General features: G+C 43.6%; 1 protein-coding gene across 1 annotated transcript in view; it reads right to left on the bottom strand.

Moving 5' to 3' along the window:
- WDR35 (WD repeat domain 35) overlaps positions 1 to 19,861 on the bottom strand; it is a 125,613-nt gene that overhangs the window by 49,728 nt on the left and 56,024 nt on the right. Inside the window, exons 14-20 of the mRNA XM_068280266.1 lie at positions 11,066 to 11,210; positions 10,892 to 10,961; positions 9,769 to 9,822; positions 8,195 to 8,304; positions 6,111 to 6,321; positions 4,961 to 5,041; positions 2,924 to 3,060 (exon numbers count right to left, since the gene is read on the bottom strand). Of these exons, the coding sequence (XP_068136367.1) occupies positions 2,924 to 3,060; positions 4,961 to 5,041; positions 6,111 to 6,321; positions 8,195 to 8,304; positions 9,769 to 9,822; positions 10,892 to 10,961; positions 11,066 to 11,210 (808 nt within the window). The remainder of the gene's footprint in view (positions 1 to 2,923; positions 3,061 to 4,960; positions 5,042 to 6,110; positions 6,322 to 8,194; positions 8,305 to 9,768; positions 9,823 to 10,891; positions 10,962 to 11,065; positions 11,211 to 19,861) is intronic.

The following is a 19,861-nucleotide window of genomic DNA, read 5'->3' as shown; positions in this document are numbered from 1 at the left end:
GTTTAAAGAATGTTATCTGCATACAGAGGCTGGATCTGCCTATACAGCCCAGCCTCTGTTGCTATCCCAAACCCCACTAAGGTCCCCCTGAACTCTGCAATCCCTCATAAATCACAGCCGTGCTGTGAGGCTGTGTTTACATCTGTAGTGTCAGTCTCAGCTGCTCCCCCGCCTCCTGCATAGCTCCGGTCCCTGCCCCCGTCCCTTCCCTCCAATCAGCAGGGAGGGAAGGGATGCAGGCGGGGACTGGAGTTCTGCAGGAGGCGGGGAGAGCAGCAGACTGACACTATAGAGATATACACAGCCAGCTCTGACAAGCTGTTTGTCAGCAGCGTGGCTGTGATTTATGAGGGATTGCAGAGTGCAGGGGGACCTTAGAGGGGTTTGGGATAGCAACAGAGGCTGGGCTGTATAGGCAGATCCAGCCTCTGTATGCAGATAATATTCTTCAAACTCACCTCGGGTTCTCTTTAAGTTACTACGAAATAAATGTGTGTATATTGCAAACTCAGGCCTTTGGTGTAACTATCACAAATCTGTTTATCTGGGGACTGGATATCAAACATCTCCTGATTTCTGCAGATGCTAGGGAGACCTCTGCTAGCTCAGAATGCCCTAACGATCCCTTCCCTACTCTCAGACCATACTCCATGCTTAAAGTAAACCTCTATCTTAAGAAATGAAAAAATGTTACATACCTCAGTAGGAGGAAACCTCTGGATGCTTCCACAATCCTCCCAACCCCTCCGATGTCAGCCGGGACCCTCCTTATGTCTGCACCCCACCCCCCTTCCACCGTGTATGAGGGCAGCCACGCTGCACAGGCTTTAGTGGGCTTGGGCCTGCACAGTAGCACAGATCCACTTTTGCGCAGAGAAAAAAAACATTTACAAGTGGCCCTATGCCACTGTACAGGTGTGGGATGCACTTCATGCCGTGCTCGAACGCGTAGGGTAGCGTCGAAGAAGTGCAGAAGGGGTCTACTGAGTAAGTTTTGTTTTTTTTACAGGGATGCTTTAATTCTAATCCCAGCCAACATGCTTAACCTCTCTGCGACTGCCTAACACAGATTGGTGGTCGCAGAGTGGCTCTTTTGTTCCTCAGCACCACTATATGGCGACATCTCGTGGGGAGCGAGGTTTAACGGGAGCTCACACAAGTGCAAGCTCCCATCACTGTAAACAGCCGGCCCCAGCGATCAGCCTGCCAGCTGCTGATCAGCGCTGACAAGCTGTTTTTTTAGGAAATTGAATTTAAATGTTTGTATAACACTGCCATCTTACACAGCGCTGTACAGAGTATATTGTATTGTCACTTAACGATCCATCGGAGGGGCTCACAATCTTATCCCTACCATAGTGATATGTCTATGTATGTATAGTGTAGTGCATGTATCATAATCTAGGGCCAATTAAGGGGGAAGCCAATTATCTGTATGTATTTTTTTCTTAAAGCGGACCCAAACCAAACATTTTTTTTAATTCAAAATATTTAGTTGCACCACTCTGACACATACAAAGATAAATTAACACTCCTTCAAGCCTATGAGCATTTCAGTGCATGCTTTTCACCCTTCTCTTTTCACAACTAGGGTTATACAGGTGGCAGCCATTAGCAATTCCTCCTTTGCTGGACGCCATCTACTCCACCAGTCTGCCGGATTCTGTCCCCGCAATATGAAAGGAAGGGAGGGGTTCCTCCAAAAAATGTAAAATATTTTATATTTGTCACTATGCAGGTGAAAAGAGGCTGCTATTTATTATTATAATTTAGAAAATACATTTTATTTCTGAAATCTTGTATTTTTAATTTGGGTCCACTTTAAATCAAATTTAGGGTTTAAATTTGATGAATTAATAAATAACTAAAAATAGAAGCAGCAATCAAATAGCACCAAATGAAAGCTCTATTTGTGAGAAGAAAAGGAGGTAAAATTGATTTTCGTGCTAAGTTATATGACCGAGCAATAAACCGTCAAAGTAGTGAAGTGCTGAACTGTAAAATATGGCCTGGTCACTGGGGGGTATAAACCTCTGGTCCTCAAGTGGTTAACACTAGATCGTCTTGGCTGGGAATCTAGGGTGTGTACAGGAGACCCCCCACCTCACCTAAAAATCCGGCTTGCCAGGTCTTTAGCGATGAGGGCGCCTGACGAACCTGCAAGCAAATTGTTCTTCTCTTTACCCCTTCTGCAGCACATGTCCCTCCATAGCTACAGATGTGTCACTAGCCTTTAGACTAGCAATTTATCTGTACAGCACTCTGCCCAGAACTGTCTCCTGAGGAATAGAGTCCCTATCACTGCAGGAAACAGTATTCATACAGGTCTACTCATATACTACATATCTGTTGTATTATTATTATTCAGTATTTATATAGCATCAACATCTTCCACAGGGCTTTACAGAGTATATAGTCTAGTCACTTAACTGTCCCTCAGAGGGGCTCACAATCTACCATAGTCATATGTCCATCGTAGCTCTAGGGCTAATTTAGGGAGAGGCCAAACAACTTATCTATATGTTTGTGGGGTGTGGGAGGAAACCGGAGTGCCCGGAGGAAACACACACAGACACGGGGAGAACATACAAACTCTGTGCAGATAATGCCCTGGCTGGGATTTGAACCAGGGGATCCAGCACTGCAAGGTGAGAGTGCCATCTACTAGTTCTCTGCGATTGTAAATGGGTGATGGGCAAGGATAGCATTTCCTGGAAGTCTAGCAATGTGGAGGATAGAGCACTGGCTTTTTAGTGAAAATGATAACTGGATGCATATGGCTCAGTGTCCTTTGTATGTCTAGACACAACATAGAGTGCATAGAGAATATACTGCATGTAACACACATAGAAACGCTGAGCTCAGACATTCCTGCACACGCGCTCCACGGTCATAGCTTTAAACTATTCCAATATTGACATACCAGAGCCTGGGATGAGGGTTGTCCTCTATAAACTGAGATGCATCTTCAATGCCAACTTTCTCAATTAACGCTCTGCTGTCTCTCAGCGATCGGATTTCAAAGTTAATGATGTAGTCCTTGTTAGGAAGTTCAGGTTCCTGAATGAAAAGATTACAGTTCAGTAAAAAGGACTACTATAGGAAAAAAAAGTAAGCAGTACTAGTCTATCTCCTCATGGGGGATTCTCAATGTTCTCTTTGTTTTCAAAAGTATTTCCTGAACGGCAGCTAAGTCGAACTGTGAAAATGGTAAGATACCAGCCAGCCTCCCTACTCACTTCCTACTATTTTGGCCTGTATTACAGTAGCAACTGCTGTTCAGGGAATGCTTTCGAAAATAAAAACACAGAGAATCCCCCATTAGGAGATGGACCAGTCCAGATCCTGTCGGTTCTGTCAGATGGAGGAACTGTGACCAAGGATTGAACTTCATCCCAATCAATAGCTGATACCCCATGAAAAATCTTTACCTTTTCTCGAATAGAGCATCAGGGATGTCTATATGGCTGATATTGTGGTGAAGCCCCTCCCACAGTGTGATGTCAGCACCTAGGTCCTGACATTACACTGTGGTAGCCTCATTGCACTGTGGGAAATAAAAGCTGTTTCCAACTGCCAAGCAACCAGTATCTCCCTCTGTGCATATGTATATCTATAAACAAAACAACCTTTTAGCCTATCACATTGTATAGATAATGGCAGTTGGTGCTGGCTGTTTTTTTTTCTTGTCTGCCAGTAGTAAAGATGATTACGTGCAGGTTCATTGTGGGTCAAACAATGTGAACAAATTACATGGCGAATGTCCATCATTTCTTGATCTCTCTTCTATTTCTTAAAGGGGTTCTGTGGGGGTTGTGCAAGAGAAAACCGGACACTTACCTTGGGCTTCTATCAGCCCCGTGCAGCGGTAATGTCCCACGCCGTCCTCCTCCCATCTGCCGTTCTCCGCCGCCGGCCCCGGTCTAAGCGGCATGGAATCCAACTGCGGCTGCGCTAGAGTGGCCACGCACCCGCTCGCTTCCGCCTGCGTCATGGAAGCTTACTGCGCAAGCGCAGTACAAGGCTCCGTTGTACTGCGCCTGCGCAGTAAGCCTCAGATGACGCGACCGGAGGCACGGCAATGCGCATTATTCGTCTGCATGTCAGACGAATAATAGCCCGGTGCCGGCTGCGGGGAACGGCGGATGGGAGCAGGACGTCGTGGGACATTACCGCTGCACGGGGCTGATAGAACCCCAAGGTAAGTGTCCGGTTTTCTCTTCCACAACCCCCACAGAACCCCTTTAACTTCTCAATTTGCTGAGTATGCACTCCAGATGAAACAAGGCCTAGACGGCCAATAGCAACCATCTCTGTTGAGAATCAAGTGAGTGTACAGCAGCCCCCGACTCTCTAGACCAGTGATCCGACTTGACGGATAATCTCAGCTGGGTTACAGCTGAGAACATTGTTCTCTCCGCTTACCCCTCCTGCTGCCTGATGTCACAAAAGCATCGCTCAGCTGCTCTTTCAGCAAATCCACACTGAAACAATAGTGTATTTTTTATACCTGAAACAAGCATGCAGCAAATTTATTTCCAAATCTTCAAAGCTGCCCCTTCCCCTTGCCCCTGTACCAGCACAGGCCATTTATTTTATAATGTGAGCAGGGCAGTTTGTCACTTCCTAGAGGTATGAGACTGATTTACGTTCATACATGTGTTCCCTGTAATGATAGAACCTGACAGTGTCTCAGCATTTCAGGTTCAGGAGTATGAAATGTTTGCTTGCTTGCAGACTGGTGGAGGTAGAGTAGGGAACCTTTCTACAAAGGGAACCTCAACAATGGTGAAATAGTCCAGTACAGAATGTTGTTGCATGCAATCCAGTTTGGAAGCGAATGTCCTCCATTCAACTGAATACAATTTTGCAACCTAGTTGTTTTTATTGCTTCTAAAGTTCCAGCTTGCTGTGAGTGTTCTGAGTGCAGAGGGTTAATGATTCATTCCAAAATACACACCTTTAACAACTCATCCAGCAGAACCGATTTTATTTCCAAATCTTCGAAGCTGCAGATGTATCCGGACGTTAGTATGGGTTCCTGAAATAAGAAACGTAAAATAAATGCATGTATAAAGTTATTATTACGTCATCATTGGAACAATTTATTCACACTTGCTTATGGAGATATGCAGGAAAGAACAGCAAAGGTTCACCACATTGACTTTAAAAGTACCCCTGAACTGGTTTTTAATTAACAAACCGTATTTTTCGGACTATAAGACGCTCCTGCCCATAAGACACACCGAGGTTTAGAGGACAAAAACCATGGGGAAAAATCCATATACTAAACCTGGTGCATCCATGGTGAAGGGGCATCATGTGGATTATGCCCCCTTTGTACCTCATGCCCCCTTGTGCCTCTTGTGTCTCCCTGTGTCCTCCTCTGTTCCCCATGTGCCAGACTCTGTCCTCCTAGTGTCCTCCTCTATGTCCCTTTGTGCCCCCCCCTTGTGTTGTCCTCTATGCCCCTTTGTGTCCCCCCTTGTGTTGTCCTCTATGCCCCTTTGTGTCCCTCCCTTGTGTTGTCCTCTATGCCCCTTTGTGTCCCCCCTTGTGTTGTCCTCTATGCCCCTTTGTGTCCCCCCTTGTGTTGTCTTCTACGCCCCTTTGTGTCCTTTGCATGAGCACAGTACAGAGTCCCCGACATTGCGTCAGGTTGGAGGGTTGTATTGGCAGGCATTGATAAGTCGGGAACTCCCTGCATTTGGACTATAAGACGCAGTGACTTTTTCTCCCCCAGTAATACAGTAATTTTAACAGTTTTACCATCTCACCCCTCCAACGCCCCTCTGTGTCCCCCGCTCTGCCGTAATATTCGACTGAGCTGAAGTCGATGATGGGCAGGGAGGAAGTGGTAGTTCTTCCTTCTCTCTGCCCATCCTTAGGAACGCCCACGCGCCGCTTATAGTTCGATAGTGTTACTGCACACAGCATGCAGGGGAGCAATGCTGTGTGCGGGCTTCTGGCGACTGAGCTGAGAGTGTAAGGGTACTAATTAGTATACTATCATTCAGAGCAAAATAAATAAACATGGCAGACCCTATATTACTCTAAGTAGGTTTTCCTTTACTGCATTGTGGAGCACAAACACTTTTAGAATTATTTACCTCTGGGTCCAAGTTCCTGAACACGTACATCCTCGTCTTCTCCATCATTGCAAATAAATCGGGATTGTCATTGGCCCACTTCATGTCCCAGACATCCTTGCGCTCAAACTTAAGTTGTTCGCCGGCGATCTGCTGCCCTGTGTCATCAGCAATGCGGGCCTCCAGACCCAAAAACGTGAGGACTCCAGAAATATCTATTATTGCCAGGCGGCTGCAGGAAAATACAGGTACATAAGGTGTAAAAACAGCCATGCAACTGAACAATAAATATATACTGTAAAACATATACAATATAATCACTCCATCAGTTCAACATTAGAGAAAGGCAAATCTACTTTATCACGATTTTACAAAGTCAAAGGTAACAGGCTTTAAAGAGACACTAAAGCGAAAAAAAAATATATGATATAGTGAATTGGTTGTGTACTATGAATAATTACTAGAAGATTAGCAGCAAAGGAAATATTCTCATACTTTTATTTTCAGGTATATAGTGTTTTTTCTAACATTGCATCACTCTATAATATGTGCAGATAACACAACACTCAGCATTCAAAATGAGTCTTTCAGAGCAGTCTGTGAAGTAATAACCTCTCCTCTGCCAGAGGAAAAGTAAACAGTTCAATTACAGTTGAGATAATAAAAGTCAGATAACAGCCCTCTCCACGACCAAGTTAGTCTGAGAGCTTAATAGCTTTTTTTGCATAGAGATAACAACTGGAGTTTCTCAACTCTTCCTGTACTGGAAACAATTAGACTGATGTATCTGATCTTCATGTTTTTTTTCTTAGCTGTACTACACACACAAATCATAATATCATCATTTTTTTTTCGCTTCAGTGTCTCTTTAAAGTGAACCAGAGACGAAGCACCCTTGTGTATTTTACCATAGAAATCAGTGGGAACATTAGAGAAAACATTTACCCTGCTCTCTGTTCCATCCTCACTGCTAAAAGTGTCTGTTATCTAGCTGAGATAAGAATCCCGGACTGAGCATTGAGTCTGGCTTTGCTATAATGACTCAGCTATAATGATTCCTGAGCAAAGCCAGCAGGGGGCAGGCTTGGACTTGAAAAGACACAAAAGAACACAGTCTCAGCTATAATCTTTCTGTAGCAAAGCCAGACCGACTGCTTAGTCGGGATTCTTATCTTAGAGGTGATAACAGGCAAATTAAACAGAGAACAATGTAACAAAGAGCAGATTAGGTGTTTACTGTCATGTTCCCACTGATTTATAAGGTAAAATACATGAGGTTGCTTCATCTCTGGTTCTCTTTAAGTCCCTGAAATCAATCTCTCAGCGCTATCCTAGATCTAGAACACCATCCAATACAAATTAAATATTTATTATTCGCATTAAACTCTACAGATTAATGAACCATTTAAAATAATAATGTTTTTGAATTTCCTAGTTCCTCCCAAAGCTACGGTCATGTATAGAGAATTCCAAAACATCACTGAAATGATTCATGGTTTTGAAGGCCCCTTCTTTTTTTCTGGACAGCGAATGTTGACAAACTAGGGCTGTCATCTATGCAACAGATGCAGTCAAACAGAAAGTTGAACTAAGCCCATTGTCCTAAAAAAGTAACTAGGAGGCAAAACACTTTCATCTGGCTGAGGACATCATACTGATAATGTTTTAATGCTATAAAGTTCAAAGGGCAAGTACTTCTGTTTGTTATACAGCTTAAAATATTCTAAACTGCAAACAATTAATTAGTTGGCTGAGGCGGCCGTTCTGACAATAATCCACCATGTGTACAGCAGTCCCCAGCCCAGCTCTCCGCCAGGCAGATCAATATGGCCAAGGGGCAGTCGATAATTTTATTCTGCCCATGTAAAGTCAAACTTGTGCTGCTCCATCGGATGTCCACTTCTGCATTGAGCATAACACGTCATTAGCGTGCAGACTAACTATGCATCTATACAGCCTTGGCTCAGTGAGGTCGCCCAAGGGATCAGCCGCACGGGGTGACATGCAGACACCAGTACAAGGTGTGTAAGGGCCTTAAGATTAATAAGAAAGACATTTGGATCTGACGATTACAGCATCCCGCAGAGTAGATCCAATGTACGAACCTGGAATTGCAGTTCAGACTCATCTGAAAAGCACGGCAGTTCAGGCCATACGTCTGCACTAAGGCCACATGAGGCAGACTGTATCTATGTACTGTTCCGGATTCACGGGCCTGCAGAACAAAACAAATACACACAGCAAGCATAAGCATTTTTCTTGCAAGCAAAACAAACTCAACCATTTCACCGCAGAACATAATCAAAAATTAAAAGCTTGTCTTGTGCTTATACAATTTAATTAGATACATTGGGATGCGGAAGTTTGGGCAATCGTCATAATTTTACATGTCTTCAGGTAATTTGAGAGTTGTTTTGAGACCCCCATGTTGCTACTCTTCAGAGAAAATTAAAAGAGGAGGGAAACTTACAATTGCGACTCTTAAATACTCTCTCTCATAATTGGATTCACCTGTGTATGTAGGTCAGGGGTTACTGAGCTTACCAAGCCAATTTGAGTTCCAATAATTAGTTCTGAAGGTTTTGGAATCAATAAAAAATGACAACGGTGCCCAAATTTATACACCTGTCTAATTTTATTTAAACAATTATTGTGCACTTTCTGTAAATCCAATAAACTTCATTTCACTTCTCAAATATCACTGTGTGCGTCTCCTGTAATATCAGTGTTCCCCAACCCTGTCTTCAAGGCCCACCAACAGTGCATGTTTTGTGGAAATCCAGAGAGGTAGTTAGTGAGCTCTGCTGAGACACTGATTACCCCACCTGTGCATGTTTGTGGTTTTCTGCAAAATATGTACCGTTGGTGGACCTCGAGGACAGGGTTAGGGAACACTGTCCTATATGATATATTTAACTGACATTTTTTATCATAAGAACCAACGATTTATAAAGGAAAATCATGACGATTAAGATGGTTGCCCAAACTTTTGCATCCTACTGTACATGCAAATCACCTGAGACATTGTTTTTTTTTTCTTTTAAAGTAAGTTTTAGCATATTCTAGTTTTCTCCAGAATTAGTTTTATTTCTTACCATAGTTTCTGTACAGTACTGTCACTGCTGCTTTAGATCTTCATTGAAGGATCTCAGTTATGTGATATACTTATTTACAAGATCAGGTAGCCAGGAGGATCAGTAGCAGGCAACTAATTTCTTCTCTTGGCAGGAAAGGCATCCTCCAGGCTGCTAATAGTACTGACATGAACTTGTGTCCAACAGTTTATGGAGTAAGATTCAGCCCTAAGTCATGAATTGAGCCCGCCCCTTCCTGTCTCACTAAGCTGCTCTCATTGGCCAGCTGTCACCATCTCTCATCAAGTGATACTGGTGCTTAGTGTCTGACATAGCCCAGTAATAATTCATATGTACAATTTCTGGTATTCATAATTGGCATGGATGTACCAGCGTGTAGTACAGAACTAAACCATAGTATGCAATTTAAAAAAAAAAAAAATGTTTTTTTTTTCTTTTATTTGAAGCAGATGAAAAGCAAGTGAATAGATATATCCATTTTCAAAAGTGACTTCAAATACCTGATACAAAAGAGGCAAAGTTTTCCTAACCCATTCCGAAGTCCTCCTTTAACATCAGCACCACTACATGGTAATTGCACTTACCACAATTAAGACTTTATCAGAGGCCGTTACACTGCAGATAAGATCTCTCATAGCCTGAAATATAAAATTGGACACATGTAACACAAAGGGATAATAAACAGTTCATATCCCTCCTATCATCCTCCCCATCCTCCTCAGGGCAGTGAATGGGGCGGGGAAGAGGAGGGAATGGGAGGGTAATAGGAGGGAACATCTCGGCAAGCCTGCCCCTTCCTGTCTGAAAAGGTCACTTTAGCTAAAAGTCACACCAACAATACATAGAGGTATGTGGGTCCAGCATGAGCACCCCTCTGTGCTTCTTTTCAATAAGCACTCTCCCCCTTGCAAGCATAGCAGTAATGCAAATGGAAAACCCCACCTAAAATGCTGCTGCAAAAAGATCGAGGAAAAAAGCAATTATTTACTGTATAAAAAACATTTTAGTTAGTAGCCTCGGTTTACATTTCTGCCCTTCTCAGGACCCAGGAAGTTAGGGTCAGTATTATTGTTTTACAGTAACTTTTACATTAAAGGACCACGATCACCAGCACATTTTTAAAATGTAAAATACATGTAAAGACATACCATTAAGAAGTACCGGTATGTTTCCTCCAGAGTAAAATGAGCTATAAATGACTGGTCTATGTTGATCTCACTTGTAGTAAGTAGAAATCTGATGGAACGGACAGGTTTTTGACTAGTCCATCTCTTCACGGGAGATTCTCAGTCTTTTTTTTATTCTTTACAAAACACTCCCTGGAAAGGAACTGTACAAAGATGCAGACCGCCTCCCTTACCTGTTTGCACTATCTAGCAGATGAACTGAGCAACTACAGTTCATTAAGTGCTTTTGAAAATAAAGAAAACCCTGAGAATACCCCATGAGGAGATGGGCTAGTCCAAAGCCTGTCGGTTCTGTCAGATTTCTACTACCTATTGTAAGTGACAGCAAAATAAGAGAAAAGTAATTTATAGGACATTTTACTCTGGGACAAATGTACTTTTTTATTTATGTGTTTTCATGTATTTTTAATTTTACATTTTTCTGCGTTAGTGGTCATTAACCTTGCTGCAGCAAAACCAGTGAGAAGACGAGGAACACCATGAGGATAACAGTAAAAGCAGTGTATCAGAAGCCACTTACTGCCGCATCGTTATTGTAGTCCACCAGCCCCTCATTCCTTCCACCTGATATCTCGTCTATGTGAAACAACCTGCGATACAACCGGGATAAAATGTAAGCTGTTACCTATATCATCTGGACAACACATTATGTAGTTCTTTAGAGTTGTCAGATGTAAGTCAGGTCCATGTTTACCGTTCTCTCCCCTCCTTCCTGGTCCGTAACAACTGGTTGATCTCCATAGCCGTCAGCTTCTTTGCCACTCTGTACTGCCAGACGTAGAAGGCTTCTTTGGACGCTGCTACAACATGGGTTTTGGTCATGGTCACAAACAGGGGCACTGCAGAGAGAGGAAGATGTTCAGCTTACTGCAAGGGAAGCTAGCCTGAAGGCTGTAGCAGTGGAACACTATGCTTTTAGTAAAGGCTCTCATGCAGGACTCTCCACTCTGCAGTAGGACAAGAGGAGCCATGCTGATACTGTATATAGGACCAAAGGGGTTGTTTACTGGTTGGCATGGCACAAGCAAATGTGACTGCAGGAAAATAGAGCCAGGGTGTGCAGAGAGGTGGGTGCCAGTTCAGATGGATGACTGCTGGCGCAAGTCCTCGTCGGTTAATACCGGGATCAACCACGCCCTGCATTAACCACTTGCCGACCAGCGGATTTTTCAATGATCGGTGCTGCGAGGGCTCTACAGCCCGCAGCACCGATCAGGAGTGCAGCAGGGCGATCAGACTACTCCCCTTTTTCCCCACTAGGGGGATGTCCTGCTAGGGGGGTTCTGATCGCCGCCGGCTGCATTTGCTTAGTGGGGGGGGGGGGGGCCTCTTCAAAACCCCCCTCCGCAGCGTTCTCCGCCGTCTCGCTGCTCCCTCCCTCTCCCTTCCCCTGTGAGCTGCGCAGGATGGATTTCCGTCCTGCGCATTGAAGGATAGGCTTCAGCCTATCATATGCCGGCGATCCCCGGCCAATCAGAGGCCGGGGATCGCCGATCTGCCAGCGGGGAGCAGCCGTTTCCATGGTAACCCGCAGACGACCAGTTTACGCCAATCGGCGTTAGCTCGTCGTCAAGAGGTTAAGAGGAACGGCAGCATTCATCTCAATTCGTTTTTCGTCAGTTGCATGAAGGCCGCGGTCGATCATCTTTGCCGATGCTGCGTGTAGAGTCCAGCATTGGCTGTGCCCATGGTTCTGTCTCCACGTAGAGCATTTTGCCAAACTCAGGGCCTGCGGGCTGAATGTGACCTTCCTTGACATTATATGTGGCCCCCCCAGAGCTTCAAATGTGCATCATTGTAAGCAGGAAAATAACAGCACACTTCTTTCCCACCCAGAGGAGCACACAGGCGTCAATGTTTCTGGTTGAAACATTGTCAGTTTGAGCCGGGTGCAGCAACAACCCACGAGATCCCCCAGCGAAAATAGAGTAGGTCCCCACCTGGAATCCAAATCCACTCCCCCCCCCCCCCGCCCCCCAGTTGTGACTGTTAAAACACGCACACTCTTTCTCTCTAGAGTTTCGGAAAATAATAAATCCCGTATAAACAGCAACAAACAAGAATTTTAGCTAATTCAAAGCGATGGGAAATGCTTGTAAATGGTTTTGAAAGGATATCTATGTACTACCATTAAATATATGTGTATCAAGGGGTACTTGGGATCATCTTTACCATACCAGGGGCTACTTGACCAGCACAGGCTTTCAAAAGGGGTACATATCAATGAAATGTTGAGAAACACTGCTTTATACATGACAATTAATATAAAGAACAAAACCCCACTCCCCCAAGGACAGCCGCAGCGTCAACAGGGCTTTAGGGAGGGGAGGAGAACATTTATTTTATTACTAGTCAAAGCACATATGTGTTATACAGATGAACAGGTAAACCACAACTGAGGCGCAAGGGATATGGAGGCTGCCATATTTGTTTCCTTGCGCTCCCTCCCTCTCTCCCTGGCGGAGAATAGTACTGCACCTGCGCAGTTCTATTCTCCGCTGGAGAGAGCGCATTGTGCATGCTCAGACTGGCCGTAGTTCCGGGACACGGTACCAGAGCTGGAGAAGGCGGAGGATGGCGGCGTGGGAGCGATCCGTGCAAGTGGGGCTGGAGGAAACCCCAGGTATGTATAAAACTTTGACTATTATTTGTCTCTGGTTTCCTTTAAAGCAGGGGTGTCAAACTCAAATGCAAAGTGGGCCAAAATTGCCCACCTTCCTCCCTTCTAAAGTTCCCTGGTTTCTAATGGCCATCCTCCTCCAACCCCTATATAGTTCCATGGTGCCTAGCGGTCCTCCTCCCTCCCCTATACAGTTTCATGGTGTCTAGAGGCCCCCACCCTCCCCTATACAGTTCCCTAATGTTTAGTGCTTTCCTCCTACCTCCCCATATGGCTTCCCTGGTGTTCTAGGGCTTCACCTCCAATGTAGCTTCCCTGGTGGTCTAGAGTGGGCCAAACATAATGCAAAGTGGGGAAACCTATTGAGGGCCAAATTTAATAGCTCTGAGGGCCTGATTTGGCCCTCAGGCCGGAGTTTGACATGTATGCTTTAAAGGGAATCTGAAGTGAAAATAAACCTATGAGATAATGAATTGCATGTGTAGCACAGGTAAGAAATACAACATTTGTAGCAACGGAAAGAGTCTCATATTGTTTCCAGTACAGGATGAGTTAAAAAAAAAACTTGCTGTATACAAAACAGCTTTCTCAGACCCAACTTTGGTCGGAGACAGTCCTATGTTCTAAAGCACTTGTACATCAAAGAAACGTATACATCAAAGTGAGACACAGCTTTAGATAAGGTTTTACTGCAGGGGAATTCAAAGGGTCATTATCTCTGCTCTGTTGTATAGCTTAAAATACAGAGTGTTCTTTGTAATTGCAAATATTATAATAATGATGCAATGTCATAAAAAATAAAGCTATATAACTGAAAATAAAAACATGAGACTATTCTTTGATGCTAATCTTCTAATAATTATCTGGACTACGCATACAATTTATTATAATATAAAGTTTATTTTTTGCTTCAGTGTCACTTTAAAGAGACTCTGTAAAAAAATGGCATCCTTATTTCTTCTATCCTATAAGTTCCTATACCTGTTCTAATGTGCTCTGTCTAACTGCAGCCTTTTCTAGTTGCACAGTGGCTGTGTTATCTCGGTTATATGATCTAATCTTCTCTCCTCTGTCGGGCTGAGGCAGTCAGGCTGGAAGGTGCTGTGCTGCTTGTGATTGGATAGAAGCTATACACACCCTCTCCAGGCCCCCTGCACACTCCGTATGACTCACACACTGAGCTACTCTCAGCCTATCACTTGCCATGTCTTTTGTTTGTAAACACTGCCTAAAACTGGCAATTACAAGCTAGGATTGCAGCAGGGAGAGAAACAGCACAGAGGGGCCCAGGAGAACATAATGAATAGAATGGTATGTTTTTTATTGTAAGAATTTTAGAGTACAGATTCTCTTTAAAGGCTCTGCCTCTGACACAGGTGACCTGGGTTGAAATCTGGGCTCAACCTATTCAGTACGGAGTTCTCGGCCAAGACTCACTAACACTGCTACTGACCACTGAGCGTGCATCTTGAGGCTGCCTTGTAAGTGGTTTGAGTCCGGCAGGAGAAAAGCGCTATACAAATGCTGGAAATATTATCCTCATGTGACATGGCCCTAGAAGCTGCTACAGACAGGGGTGCATTAGGAACAATAACAAACACGTGACTAAAAACATGTCTGATTTCCTCTGTTAAACATGATTTACAATGTCTGTAACCGCAGGAATGAAATGATCCATGGCTACAAAGGCTTATTTTCCCAGGTCTATAAGAAGAAGGTGCTGAGGCTGCCAGTCACTGAGTTGAAAAGGAATTTTGCAGGAAGATAAAACAGACAGCGCTGAACATTTGGCTGTGTTTACCTTTCACCAATGAAAGGTCCACTTGTTAGAGGTCATAACAGAACTGCAAGCCTATTACAGCCAGAGCAAGACCTACACAGCCATGTTTAGTTTCTATGGATGGAAGGTATAAATTCTCACTTCTCAAAGGCTGCTACTATTTCATAGCATTATGTAATAAAATAACACCTAGTAAATATAAAGGGGAAAAAAAATCTGCAGGCCAGAGACTTCTTAGAAGCAACATTCCGGTGCAAGATATACTGGAAGTCAATGTGAGCAATATTTATAGTGATTTTTCCTTAGGCGGCTCATGTGTAGCTCTGTATACGGCTATCTGTCCTGTACAGGGTGACATTGTGCCCATGTCACAGCACTGTGTGGCCACAAATGCTGCATTATGTACTTTACACAACTAAATCTAATGTGCAGCCATAGAAGATGCAGAGGTTTCAACTGCCCCTGAGCCCCTGGACATGAGGGGTCACCTTGGGCCCTCCTCTTCAGCTTCTGCATCATCTCTATATTCAGGGCCGGTTCTCTCATGAAGCAAGGTGAAACATTTGTATCAGGTGCAGAGATTACAGGGGCAGCATGTTTGTACTGTGTTTACACTAACAGCATGCAGTCAGAGTAGGAGGAGAAGTGAGAGGAGAGTGAGCGAGGTGAAAAGGTCATCATTGGGGAAGAACAGCTTGTTGTGCCGTGTGAGGAGTCTGACAGTGAGTGAGGAGGGAGGAGGCAGGAGAGCAGTAGTGTTTCATTTGGCTTGCACAGCAGAAGGGAGGAGGTGGCACTGCTGTCCTGACTGAGGAGGACTGGAGTGGCTGAGGGTAAGCAGTTTGTTTGTCACAGACTCACAGCCAGCCAGTGTGTTACAGCGTTGAGCTGCAGCATGTCATGTGAGAACATTAAATAAAGCAGAGTAAAATTGTTGGGGGCGATGCGATCATTCCAAACCAGGGGGGGGAGGATGCATCTTCACAAGTTTGCCTCAGGCAGCAAAGAGTCTAGAACCGGCCCTGTCTATATTGCTGTAACACCGATAAAAATTGTCGCTATAGATACTCTGGGTAGCAAAAATCTGATCTGTTCATATCTGTTCCTCTTCCACTGCGTACACACGGTGGCTGTCGTTAGAAAGCCAATTTTAGTCCTCCTCCATACACACTTATACAGTTATCCGGAACTCAATAACCAGCAGTGCAGGCCAACTTCTTAGGCTGGTTGTGGGCTCTGCTGTTCTTAAAGGGAATCTGAGAATAAACTTATGATATAATGAATGAATGTGTAGCACAGCTCAGAAATAGAACATTAGTAGCAGTATGTAGGAGTCTCATATTGCTTCCAGTACAGGAAGAGTTAAGCTTCAGTTATCTATGCAAGTGAGCTTTTCTGAGCTCCATGACCCAACTTTGTTTTCGGATGCATTTATACTTCAAAGAAACAGTGACAGGCAGCTTCAGATAAGATTTTTTTACTGCAGGGAAGTTTAACCACTTCACCACTGAGGGGTTTTACCCCTTGAACACCAGAGCAATTTTCACCTTTCAGCGCTCCTTCCATTCATTCGTCTATAACTTTATTATTACTTATCGCAATGAAATGAACTATATCTTGTTTTTTTCGCCACCAATTAGGCTTTCTTTAGGTGGGACATTATGCCAAGAATTATTTTTTTCTAAATGTGTTTTAATGGGAAAATAGGAAAAATGTGGGGAAAAAAATAATTATTTTTCAGTTTTCGGCCATTATAGTTTTTAAATAATGCATGCTACTGTAATTAAAACCCATGAAACGTATTTGCCCTTTTGTCCCGGTTATAAAACCATTTAAATTATGTCCCTATCACAATGTTTGGCGCCAATATTTTATTTGGAAATAAAGGTGCATTTTTTTCAGTTTTGCGTCCATCCCTAATTACAAGCCCATAGTTTATAAAGTAACAGTGTTATACCCTCTTGACATAAATATTTAAAAAGTTCAGTCCCTAAGGTAACTATTTATGTATTTTTTTTTATTGTAAATTTTTTAATTTTTTTTTTAATTACAAAAAAAAAAAAAAATGGGGAGTGTGGGAGGTAATGAGTTAATTTTATGTGTAAAAGTCATTTATTTGTATGTGAAAAATGTGTAGGGTGTAGTTTACTATTTGGCCACAAGATGGCCACAGTAACTTTTTGTTTTAATGCGACCTCCAAGCTTCCGGAAAGCTTGGAGGAAGAATAAGGAGGCTGGACACGTGAGTTTTTTCTCACAATGATCGCGCTGCCCATAGGAGAGCAGCTGATCATTGCGGGGCTTAGATCAACGAACGGGAATGGATTTTCCCGTTCATTGATCTCTGGGCGAGCGGGCGGCGGCGGTTTTACTAGCGGCGGGCGGCGTGTTTACGAGCGGGAGCGCGGGCAGCGTCGGGAACGCGGAAAGTACGTGTTTCTCCGTCCCTGGTTTTTAAAGGATGGAAAAAGGGGCGGAGAAATACGTACGCGCGGGGGTAAAGTGGTTAAAGTGTAACTGTCCGGCATAAAATAAAAAATAAATTCTTTATTTTTATCTGGTAAACAAGTAATAAGGATGCTAATCAGGCAATCCAAAAGTTAAAATCACTATTACTTTTCTTGTTGATAAATGATCATTCCCCAGTTTACCTGACTCTCATTTGGTAGACACAAAATTTGGTACAGAAAAAAGGAAGTTGCAGGGCATGCTGGGTTGTCCTTTTTTGCTTCTCTATTTCCCCTCAGCCTGATTGGCTGAAGCCTCTTTCCCTCCTGTTTTCCCCTCTTACACCTCTGTGGCTCTCTGATTGGCTAATATTTCTCATGCTGAGACAATTCACTTTCTATAGTGAAGGGCGGGCAAATCAGGCAGAGCAGAGTAGGGCAGGAAATGACATCAGGATTGGCTTCAAAATAGCTACACGTTAAATGGGAAATGCTACGGTAAGAAGGATTTTCTTTTTTTTACTATAGAAAAATCACTAAAATCAAAACGTGGACAGTGCAATACATATGTTATGTAAGTATTTATCTACTTATATATGTGGTTTTTATTCGGAGATAGTATGGCTGACAGCTCCTCTTTAAAGGGTCATTAGCTCTGCTCTGTTTCATAGTTTAAAATGCAAAGTGTAGTTTGTAAATTGCAAATATGATAGAATGCTATAAAACAAAGCTATATAACTGAAAATAAAACAAGACTTCTTTGCTACTAATGTTCTATTAATTATCAGTACTACAAATACAATTCATTATAATTTATTTTTCGATTTAGTGTCACTGAAAAGCAAACCTGAACTGAAAAATAAAAGTCAAAATAAACATACACATTACATCCTGCGTAATCTACTCATCAATCTCTTTCTCCTCTCCCGCGTCCTGTCTGTCCACTGTGATCAATGGAGTTCCCTGTCCTCCATTTTAAAACAGGTGATGACCCCATAGCAGCTTCCAAGTCAACCAGTATTATCGCTTGAGCCAATCTGATTGGCTCACAGTGATCACGGGATCAGGAGCCAGCAAAATCGGCTCCTGACCGGCTCACAGAGCTCTGAGTGGCCTGCAGTGATGGGAGAGCGGTGTGATCGGCAGGTCCATGTGGAGCAGTTACTGAAATCTATGCCCTGGCAGGAATAAGCAACCATAAGCAGGGCTTATGGCCCATACTCACGAGGGACCATTGTCGCCCGTCAGTATGGGCCGCGCGCACACCGAACTGTCGCCCGCAACGGGCGCGCACCCCGAACTGTCGCCCGTCGCTGAAGTCGCCAGGCGATTGAAATGTTCAATCGCCTGGCTACAGTCGCCGCCGCAACTCCGCCGCAGCTGTCGCTAGTCCGCTTGAGTACGCGGACTAGCGACAGCAACCTCCATTGAGGTACGCAGAGCTTCCGGCGGGGGGAGGAGGAACGTCGGCGACAGCTTCCGTCGCGCCGCTGGTCCCTCTTCCGCGTGTGTACGCGGAGGGACCTGGCGAGGAGCTGTCGCCGGCCTGTCGCCCACACGCTCACGTGTGCTGGCGACAGGCCACTTTTATCGCCCATGAGTATGGACCATTAGATTTCAATTACCGCAGTCCGGAAGCGGGTAAAGATGTTGCCAACTGTGATAGATTTCAGAATATAAATCAGGGGAAGGAAAGATTTTTACAACGGAGAAACAACAACTAAATAATTTGGTTTTGTGAAAAAAAAAAAAGCTATTTTATTCATCACTACAATTCCTCTTTAAAGTGGATCCGAGATGAACTTTTACTCATTGCATAATTGGGTTCCTTTCCTATTGTTTATAGGGTATTCCTCAAGCCAAATACTTTTTTCTTTTTGTTTTAATACTCTAATTCCCTATAAACTAAACAAGCCACGTCCACAGGTTTTCAGAGAGCCAAGGCACTTTCAGACAGTAGCAAGGGCTCATGGGAGCTCAGTCTGGGCAGGAGGAGGGGGAGGTATTACTAGCCAGAGATTTCAGAGACAGGGGGGAGGAGGGAGGAGGAGGGGGGATTAGTTTTTTTTGCTCAAGATGCAGATAAGCCTGCCTCTGTGTAATGTTTACAAACAACATGGCTGCTGCCATTGTATCACAGGAAGAAATAATCATTTTCTATTAAAGCTGTTTGCAGCTAGATTTGCTGTGTAAACTATCTAAACTTTAGGTAACATAAATAGACAAGTTACTTGTTATAGTTAGTTTTTCATCTCAGATCCGCTTTAAATAAATTAAAGACCATGAATAACTTACAAAAAGTCCGGTGCAGTTTTACTAACAGTCAGCAGAGGGCAGGCGTTAGCATATAAATACATCACTGACGCAATATCTAATACATTCACTATCCTACTACTATAATAAATGGGAAAGTTCGGATGTTTGGATATTTGGATGTTTGTTACTCGATCACGCAAAAATGGCTGAACGGATTTGAATGAAATTTGGCACACACATAGTACATTACCTGGAATAAAGTATAGGATACTTTTTATTCCCATAACCGAAAAGGGGGCGGAGACAAATACAAATTTCACTGGAAAATTTAAACTGCAGCCATTCTTACCCTGTTAATGGTAGAGTTCTCAAACTTTGCACAGTTGG

Source organism: Hyperolius riggenbachi, chromosome 4, assembly GCF_040937935.1.
Source record: "Hyperolius riggenbachi isolate aHypRig1 chromosome 4, aHypRig1.pri, whole genome shotgun sequence".
NCBI classification, from domain to species: domain Eukaryota; kingdom Metazoa; phylum Chordata; class Amphibia; order Anura; family Hyperoliidae; genus Hyperolius; species Hyperolius riggenbachi.
This window is presented reverse-complemented; position numbering and strand designations above follow the sequence as displayed.